The sequence below is a fragment of the Peromyscus leucopus genome, chromosome 12, assembly GCF_004664715.2.
Source record: "Peromyscus leucopus breed LL Stock chromosome 12, UCI_PerLeu_2.1, whole genome shotgun sequence".
Taxonomy (NCBI): Eukaryota; Metazoa; Chordata; class Mammalia; order Rodentia; family Cricetidae; genus Peromyscus; species Peromyscus leucopus.
The window spans coordinates 22,501,315-22,511,452 of record NC_051073.1 but is presented as its reverse complement, the minus strand read 5'-3'; the positions used below and the strand labels follow the sequence as shown (position 1 = coordinate 22,511,452).

The window sequence follows — 10,138 nt, the reverse complement described above, 5'->3', positions numbered from 1 at the left end:
TCTTAACCACTGAACTATTTCTCCTCCTGTTCTTCTCGTTAGTCTTTTTCTCTCTTCTCTGCCTGACAGACACACCCATCCTTTCTGTGTAGCTATTGGCCCTTCAGCTCTTAACCCAATCCGTTACTTAGGAAGTCAGTGCCAAACAGATGTAGCACATCTTTACATAATTAAACACACATCCTTGCATCATTAACCAAATGCAGCATCAACAAAGATAACACGCTTTCACACAGTTAAAAGTAACATTCTACATCATAAACAAATGGAAATACATCTTTGCCTAGTTAAAATAATATTCTACAACAGTTCTTTTGTGATGTGATTTGCAAATATACATGCAGAGACACATAAAATACAATTGAAAACTATGTAAAACCAAAGCCATAGTTTATGAAGCTCCATTTCAAGAGAAGTGTGAACCATCTACCAAAATGTTAGCAGAGGTCATGTGGGGGAGGAGAGTTATGAGTGATTTTTTTCTTTCCCCCCCCTCACATTTTCCACTTTGTCTATACAGAAGCTTATTAATAGTTATTCTTCTGATGTCAGCCTTGACTAACCTTTCCAGCCCCCTAAGTCTCTTAAGACTTCCTCTCTGTACTGCTAAGCTCATTTCACCTTCATCACCCATTTCTTTTTCTCAGCCTCACAGGATATCAAAGCAGATAATGAAAAATCAGATTTTCGGTGAATTCATTCTCCTGGGACTCACAGATTCCCGAGAGCTTCCAATCTGTGTTTTCCTATTCCTCCTCCTCACATACATTCTCAGCATTATGGGAAATCTCACCATCATCATCCTCACCCTGCTGGATTCCCACCTCCAGACACCCATGTACTTCTTCCTCAAGAACTTCTCCTTCCTGGAAATCTCCTTCACATCCACTTTTACTCCTCGAATGCTTGTCAGCACCTCTACAGGAATTAAGACCATCAGCTTTGCTGGCTGCTTCACTCAGTACTTCTTTGCCATCCTCTTTGGAGCCACTGAATTCTGCCTTCTGACTGCCATGTCCTATGACTGCTATGTGGCCATCTGCAAACCCCTGCACTACACCACCATCATGAGCAACAGGGTCTGCACCCTGCTGGTCCTCTGCTCTTGGCTGAGTGGCTTCCTAGTCATCTTATTCCCAATCATCTTGACCAGTCAGCTGGACTTCTGTGCATCCAATGTGCTCAATCATTATTACTGTGACTATGGGCCCCTCATAGAAATAGCTTGCTCAGACACAAGGCTGCTGGAACTCTTTGATTTTGTCTTAGCAGTCATGAACTTGATAGTCACCCTGGTGTTGGTGATTCTCTCCTATACTCGCATCATCAGGACCATTCTGAAGATCCCTTCTGCACAGCAGAGAAAGAAGGCCTTTTCCACATGTTCCTTCCACATGGTTGTCATCTCCCTCTCTTATGGAAGCTGCATCTTCATGTACATAAAGCCTTCAGCAACAGAAGGAGTTGCCTTCAATAAGGGTGTGGCTGTGCTCAATACCTCAGTTGCCCCTTTACTGAACTCGTTCATTTACAATCTAAGGAATAGGCAAGTAAAACAAGCTGTCAATGATGTGGTCAGAAAAATAATGCATCTTTATTCCTTTTAGTGGCCTCAAAATAAATGGAAATGTTGGGTGACATCCAGGCTATGCCTCCTCTTTGTTGAAGTGAATTCTCAGGGAAGCTTGGTGTGAGCTGGTGTCCACAGTCTTTTTCAAACTAGTTCAAGAATTTCTGTTATCTACCTTTAAAGAATGAAAGAGGGGGCTGGAGAGATGGCTCAGAGGTTAAGAGCACTGGCTGCTCTTACAGAGGTCCTGAGTTCAATTCCCAGCATCCACATGGTGGCTCACAACCACCTGTAATGAGATCTAGTTCCCTCTTCTGGCTGCTCTATTACTTCCTCTATAGGTACTTCTCCCTTCCATTTTCTCTCCTTTCCCTCTTTTCATTCTCTTCCTCCTCTTTTCCTGCTCCTTCTTTCTCCTCTCCTCTCTTCTGTTCTCTTCTCTCGGTTCACATCTCCCCTCTCTCAATCTCTCCCCCCACCACTAGTGTATATGTGTAAATCTCTCAGTCTGTCTCTATTTCTGTCTCCATTCCTTTCTCTACAACCACTCTGAGTGGCCATACAGGTCTAAGTGTACCCGAATTCTTCGTGGCATCTCTGTGTCCCCAGAATGAACATTTCAAGCGGCTCCAACAAGTCCTTGCATGACTTAAGCTCTGAAATCTCACAGCACTACCTCTGCCACATTGTTTTGTTTCAGCAAGTCCACAAAGTCAGCAAGAATGAAGAGGAAGGAAACCAGGGTCCTAGTTTCACCTTCTTTGTGGGGAGGACACAGTCATGGCTCCTTTCAGGTGGGAAATAGTTTCCCATTTGCTCAAGTCCTTAGATAATAACTGACTCAAATGCATCCTGGATAGAAGAGGCTCTCTCTAACTGTGCCACTTGTTCTTGCAACACACATTAGACCATATTTGAAAAATGAGACTCCACTATTGCATTGAGATGAGTCAGTCTTCCTGACAGTGGGTTCGTTCATGCCAAGGATCTTGTGTTGCCCAGTCCTTAGTTCTCTCCACAAACCTAGCATGTCAAACTCACACAGATTTCCTAAATAACTCAGAATGCTGCACAAATGGGCTTACTTGATGTTATGCTTTTCTAAAAGATCCTTAGTTCTGAGTAATTTAATAACCTGAAATATCTACAATAGGGACAACTGACTGAAAGAATATTTTGAATTTGCATAATAACATCAGCCTGAAAGAAGTAGATTTATAAGCTATTTTTGAACCATAGTTTTTCTTTTCATAAGGAAAAGTAGTTAGAGAAGACTGTCTCAAAGGCTGATTTCCCGGCATATTATAATGACTGATATGCACAATCAACCATATAAAATAATGCTTCTATTTACTAAAAGAGATATACTTCTTGTTGACTTTTGTGCTTGATCTTTTCTCAGCTTTATGGATCTTATTTGAAATCTGTCCGATTAATATTTATATCTGATGAGTATAGATTTATCATCTTTATCATAGTCCAACTTATTTTAGCATTTCCTGCTGAATATCTGTGGGGCCACTATGGTCCTTAGAAGAAAGTGTCCAATTCTATGACATTTTGGCAAAAGTCTAGAGTCTAATATTGGATATTTCCACAATCAAGAAAATGGTGCCCAGCTTTCTGATTTTATCCAGTGGGCATGGGAAAATTTAATAGAATCATTCAGAAAGAATATGTTTCAAATAATTCTTTTTTTTTTTTCCGAGACAGGGTTTCTCTGTGGTGTTTTGGTGCCTGTCCTGGATCTCACTTTGTAGACCAGGCTGGCCTTGAACTCACAAAGATCTGCCTCCCGAGTGCTGGGATTAAGGGTGTGCACCACCATCGCCCGGCTCAAATAATTCTTAATAAAAAGAAGCCTCAATAATCATTTTAGAGACACTAGTATTAGCCACTGATGTGGATTTGACTCTAAACTTTTAATGAAGTTGATCAGTTAAAGTACCTGGTTCATAAAGCAATTTGAGTAACAAATCCATTACTTCCCAAACTGTCTTTTTGGGGGGTATTTTTAAACCCAAATTGGTTTTATTTACCACTTTGAAGTTTTAAACTTTGTTATAGATAATGGTTTTTAAATATAATATTGTGTAAGAAAAAAATAGATGTAGTCTTACCCAAGTAGATATAATTTTCCTCTGGTTATTATGGCATGTGGATTCAAGCAAAATGGCTATTTACAGTGAAATTCTTGAATCTACAGAGTTCATGTTGAAAAGGGCACATTACAAACCATTTTATCATTAATAAGAGGTAACTACTCAAGCAAACAAAGAATTTTGAGTCATGTTATATATAATATCTGGGCACACACTCAAACTGTTTCCAGCATTATGTAGAGATCTATGAAATATTTTTACATTGATTTTATTTGCAGAGGTACAATTCAAAACAAAGAAGTTCTGTATATAAAAACTGTTATTAAGAGTGCACTAATAATTAATGGGTACTACAATTAATCAATATTTGTAGCTGCAGGACCATAAGCCATCAAGATACCTTATGATCAGAAGCACAGGACTGTTGACTTTCTTTGCCAGAGCATAGACTCTCATTATCAAAGCTGAGGAAATATGGAAACAGAAAAGACAGAAATTGGATATGGGTGAAAGTAAATGCAAAGGTGAGGTATGACTCAGACCTTCAAAAGGGTGTGTGTGTGTTCCATGGTAAGATATCCCTCACTTAAGCAGATGCAGAGATCCACAGGCAAGTACCAGGCTGAGCTCCAGGAATCCAGTTGAAGAGAGGGATTCTATGAAAAAGGGGCGTCAAGATCATAATGAAGAAATCTATAGAGACAAACAAACCAAACTAGTGGGAACTCATGAAGTTTAGATCAACAGCTGTGGAACCTGCATAGGCCTGGACCAGTCCCTCTGCATAAGTGAGACAGTTGTGTAGCTTGGTCTGGTTAAGGGGGCCTTGGCAGTGGGATCAGTATCTATCCCTGGTGCATGAGCTGGCTCTCTGGGGCCCAGTTCCTGTGGTAGGACACCTTGCACAGCCTTGATGGGGGGGTGAGGGGAGCTTGGTCCTGCTTCAAATGAATGTACCAGGTTTTGCTGACTCCCCATGGGAAGCCTTACCTTTTCGAAGAAGGAAATGGGGTTGGGTGGTTGGGTAGGGGGAAAGAACTGGGGGGAGCAGGAGGAGGAATTAGAGGGGGATCTACGGTTGGTATGTAAAATGAATTAAAAAAATTCTTAAAAAAAAAGATTTCCCTCACTTAAATTCCCATTGCAACATTGCCTTGCATTTGAGAAAATACTGTGTTTTTTAAAAGAGAATTTTAAAGTATCACCCTCTCAAGTGTTCTGCTGAAGTCAGACTAGAGGGCTAATGATTGGATGAGAGCCAGAAAACCTGTGGAAACAATGCTTAATTGTGTTTTCTTTATCATCTAATGTTTGACTTACAAAATAAGAAGGAAGAATATCTAACTGAGCATGTGAAAAAGAGGAGCACATACTCTCTGTGTGTGTGTGTGTGTGTGTGTGTGTGTGTGTGTGTGTGTGTGTGTGTGTGTGATAGTATAATAATGTCCAACTCTCACCCACATTTAAGGACTTACTTAAATGAGTAAAATTTCTTAGGTACTCTTTTTTTTTTCTTCCTGACATTCCGTCAAATGACCATGCTCTGTGAATACAGCTCAGATGTTGGCTGCAGTAGTTACAGTTACACAGTTATACTTTTTGTGGTAGTCTTTTCACAAACCCCGATCCTTCAGCAATGTCAATGCTCACCTCTGCAAGTATTAAAACAGCTCTAAATAGACTGATCTAAAAATGTAAAAGGGCATTCAAGGACTGTCCGGTTACCAAACAGACTGATCTCTAACATGTTTTAAATATGGGAATTAGAAAAATAGTATAGTATGCTAAAAGAAATTCTTAAGGCTCACTTTGTATATACTTCTGTTTCACTATTGACATCAATTTCAGTTACATCATCTTCCCTCTCCTATAGTCCCGACAACCTCCAATAAACCCCAATCCAGAAATTAAGTGATGGCATTGTCCACTGTTACATCACTTAACCACTCTCAGAAAGTGATGGTTTTCATATTTTCCGTATTTGTGTATTCAAAAAAATGTGTTCCATTCTCACTCCACCTCTATGCCCTCTTTGTCTTGCTCCCCTGTTCACTATCTTTTTATGCAGCCAAGTGTTCTTCTCTATACAGTACTGTGTTCTGCATCTTCCACACTAAATTGGCACACCCTCATTCCTGACATGAGCCTAATAGTTTAAAATGACTCAGTTTGAAAACCAAAATTTATACTGCTTCTTTACCATATCGCGATTTTATTGGCATCACATTCATAAATAACTGGTTTCTTTTCAACTCCCTTTACCCACCGGTTACTCAGCAACAAGTGTTCTTTGCCCTTTACTTTGTGCTCCTGTTAAACTATGGACTCTCTGAGGGCTGAAACAGAAATTTGTTTGCTTTTCCTATCTTCCATCATTATCACTGACGCCAGTTGTTTTTATCTGTGGACAGCAGATGACTCAGTTAGTAAATGAATGGAGGAGGCATGACCTTCAAGAAATTGGAGGGGTGTGTTAGCACATATAATAAATGTGTAAAATTGCATGGGTGTGTTAGCACATATAATAAATGTGTAAAATTGCATGAAACTTTTATTGGTCAGATGAGCAGAAAACACACAAGTGGCATACTTACTTAAAGGAGTTTTTACATAAAGTCTCCAAAGAACCTCTGGGAAATGTATTAAACTTATCTAGCTAGAAGGAAGTATTATAATTCTTCAGGAGCCATGGAGAGGGAATTACATACTGTTTCTCTACAGCACCAGGGATTTCCCTTAAGGACCTCTACTCACATGTGCTTGGGGTCTGGATTTTTGTCACAGAAAAGAATTCCGGGATGATGCAAAATTGGGATTTATTTTTAAAAAAATGCATGGTGCATATCCAAGTGGTTGGCTATGAATATCTCAAGAGAGAAAGAATCTTCATTGTCTTAACATTTAGTGTGTGTGTGTGTGTGTGTGTGTGTGTGTGTGTGTGTTGTGTTGTGTGTGTGTGTGTGTGTGTGTGTACATGTCTACATAGATGCTTTCCAAGTTATATTCTTCAGAGTGCAACCAGAATGAAAAAATAAAGCAAAGTTTAAAAATTAGGTTGGGAAATATAAGTTGCTTTATTTGATTCTCTTATGGTAAAAGTTTTCCCTTTTGTGAATGAAATGATGCAGTGGTTTATGTTGTGTGTTGTTTGTATTGGCAGATGAGAGAAGAGTCCTGATTAAGTAAAAAAAAAAAAAAAAAAAAAAAAAAAAAAAAAAAATTGAAGGTCACAGTGTGTAAGATATTGTGTTGGCCCCAAGCCAAACCTTGGTTGTCACCGTACCAAACCTGGGAAAAGAAAACCTCAATTTAGAAATTGGCTCCATCAGGTTGGCCTCTGGGCATGTCTATAAGAGTTTGTTGTTGTTTTTCCCCACTTGGTAATTGATGCAGAAGGGCCCACTCTTTTCTGGGCAAAGCCATCCCTAGGCAGGTAGGCTACTCTGTCTAAGAAAGGAAACTGATCAACCACAGAAAATAAGCTATTACACAGAATTCTTCCATGCTCTCTGCTCTGGTTCCTGCCTCCAGGATCCTGAGTTGAGTTCCTGCCTTGGTCGTGTACATATGAGGACAATATGTATGCAAACTGTCTTCCTTTTAGTTTTGCTGAGAACTTAAATCTGAGGAAAATTAATTTTCTAATTTAAAAAGAGTGGATTGCAATAAAAATTAATATAAGACATCTAATATTTTAAAGTCAGGGACCAGGGGATTAAGAGTCTTGGGTGAGTCCATTGCAAGGACTAATACGTCCTAGTGACAGAGACTATGAAAATAAAACTTTAAGGTTCAATGGAGGTTAAGAACAAAGAACATCAAACTATATCTATATCCAGTCCAGTAAGCGGCTCCTACTGTGGTGATTCACTGGATAGAAACACATCTCTGTGTGTTATTAATGGGGTGGTTGAACTGCCTAGGATTTACGATTCTGATTTGTGTCATACGTATACATTTTCTGGATCCTATGTGTCTCTTATAGCATGTAGTAGGTGCCCCCACAGACATCTGAAGTCACCCTGCCTTCTTATGGACTTGTTGCTAAAGCTGGCCTCAGATTCTGTTCTTGGTAAGAAGTGGAGGTCTGGGGACTTACTTCTTTTATGCCATGCACATGACTCCTATTAGTTTGGAATAATGTTCTGAGAACTTCTATTTTAGGTTTTCAGAGAAGATTATGGACTCCCTGCACTCTGTTGCTATGAGTCTCAAACGTCATGTTTTGTTACACTTTTGTTCAAGGATGTAGACTCCATTAAAATTTCTTAAGAACTTAAAAAAAGATACAACTCAAATATGAAATAAGATAGTCTTAGACCTAATATGGGCTGGAATTAAAGGCATGAGCCACCACATCTGGCTTCAGCAACTATTTCTTTAAGCCAGGAGGTTACTCATGATAGTACATGCATTCTCACATGTAAATGACTTTTCCACATCCCTAAGAGACACTAGTGCACTGTTTAATTGTTTTCAAGACGACACAAACTCGAGTCACCTGGGAAGAGAAGGTTCAATTTCAGGAACCACCTACATCAGCTTGGTCTGTGGAGTGTTTTCATGAATGATTCATATGGGAGCACCTAGCCAGTATGAGCAGTTCTGCTTCTGGCCTGACAGTCCTGGGTTGTATAACAAAGCAGGCTGAACAAGCCATGGAAAGGAAGCCAGTTGGCAGCATGGGTCTCTTCTTCAGTTCCTGACGCTAGGTTCCTGCCCTGGCTTCTCATCATGATAGACGGTCAACTGTCTGCTGAAATAAACCCTTTATAGTAAGTAGTTCCTAAGTAGTTGTTGGTCAAGGTGTTTATCAAAGTAACAGAAAGCAAACTAGGACAACTAGTCAGAACAAATACAAACCATACTCTCTAGGATCTACTGACATGCTTTTCAGGGACTTTAATTGTGAAGGAAAGCAAAATCATATGTGTCAGAATGGACACACACAGCCCAGATAGGAACTTGAACTTCACTTCCTTCCTTTATTTTTAAAGCTATTTTACTTTTTAATTTCACATGTATATGTAAGTGCCTGCATGGATGGATGTGGACCGAAGCGTGTCTGGTGCCTGCAGAGGCTGCGAGACAGTACCAGGTCCCCTTGACCTGGAGTTACACGCAGTTGTGAGCCACTCACTGTGTGTGCTGAGAACTCAACGTGGGTTCTCTACAGGAGCAGCAAGAGCTCTGGATGGACGGCCATCTCTCCAGCACCAGCTTCTCTGTTTTAAAGAAAAGATGAACTGGTATACATTTTCAACATGAGCTATAACCCTAGTGAAATTCTGGAATGCCTTAAAAAATCTGACTACATGGTCTTAAGCATGTCCTGATATCTAAGATGTGCTGTTGCATGATGTGGACTACATGTTCTTTTTCTCTCCTTTCAGCAGTGGTGCTGAATTTCAGTAAAAAAAAAAAAAAAGTACTACCATTTTTTCTCTAGTTTTAAAGTTTGAAACATACTGTGATAAACAATGAATATTTTTTAAAGGATATGTCTTTATTTTGGAGTGTCTATGGCAATCTTCAGTGTCTATTTTCTACTGGATGAAGAAGACAATTTAACAGCCACCCAAGTGTTCACCTCTATGTCTTTATTTAATTTTTTCATAATTCCTGTTTGGTACCAGCCAGGATCTCAGTGGTGTTCCAGGTACATCCAAAGAACAGTTAAACTAAGGATCATTTCTCTCCTAAAAATCTGTGCATTGGTAACATTGGTTTATTTTATTTTATTTTATTTTTAGATTTTATTTTGTGTGTGTGTGCAGTAAACACTGCATTCAAAATTAGTCTCTCTGAGTAAATGAGCAGTATAGAACATTACAGATTTGAAGGGATCATGTATTTATTTATGTTTAGTCTTATCAAAAGAGAGAACTATTTCAATATAACACATTTTTTTTGTTGTTAAGATTTGGTTGCTTTTCTTGACTTTTTGAAAGGTGGAGTGGGCCACTGCATTCTCCCAAGTCTCTCTTTCTGCTATCAACTGACAGTGGACAATTGGGTGCCCTGTGAAACTGGGCCCCACTGTCTCCCCAGGGAGTCAGCTACAATCCTACTCCACACTGAACGAGTGAGTAAAAGCAGGAACGGTGTTTGGCTACTGTCTGAAAAAAAAATACCTGCAAGATTCCAAGGTCTACCTGCTTTTAGCTGTAATTTCTAATCCCTGGAAAATATTTAGATGCTATACCAAGTAAAGTGATTTAGAAACCACAGGGATCCCTTACCAGTGCCTTCCTTGTTCACCCGGAAATATGTACTCAGTTAAATTTGGGAATGCTGTTTGGGTTCCCTTAATACATCCTCCACTGAAGCCTTGCCCTCAAGTCTAGTTCCTAACAGAGGGAATCTCTACTGACTGGAACCAATTAAGTCATTTTGGCATCAGTTAAGTCATTTTGTTAATCCTTTCATGTTCATGTTCTTTACTTACAGCTACCAGCAGAGGGCA

At 39.5% G+C, this 10,138-nt stretch overlaps 1 protein-coding gene across 1 annotated transcript; it reads left to right on the top strand.

Moving 5' to 3' along the window:
• Positions 1-671: 671 nt before the first annotated feature.
• Positions 672-1,607, top strand: LOC114696824 (olfactory receptor 6C4-like). Its single transcript, XM_028874772.2, has one exon. The coding sequence runs from the start codon at positions 672-674 to the stop codon at positions 1,605-1,607; it is 936 nt and encodes a 311-aa protein (XP_028730605.1).
• The last annotated feature ends 8,531 nt before the right edge of the window (positions 1,608-10,138 follow it).

Bases quoted from the DNA above. Each gene is read 5' to 3' on its own strand.
- LOC114696824 (XM_028874772.2), top strand. From the start codon at position 672: ATGAAAAATCAGATTTTCGGTGAATTCATTCTCCTGGGACTCACAGAT.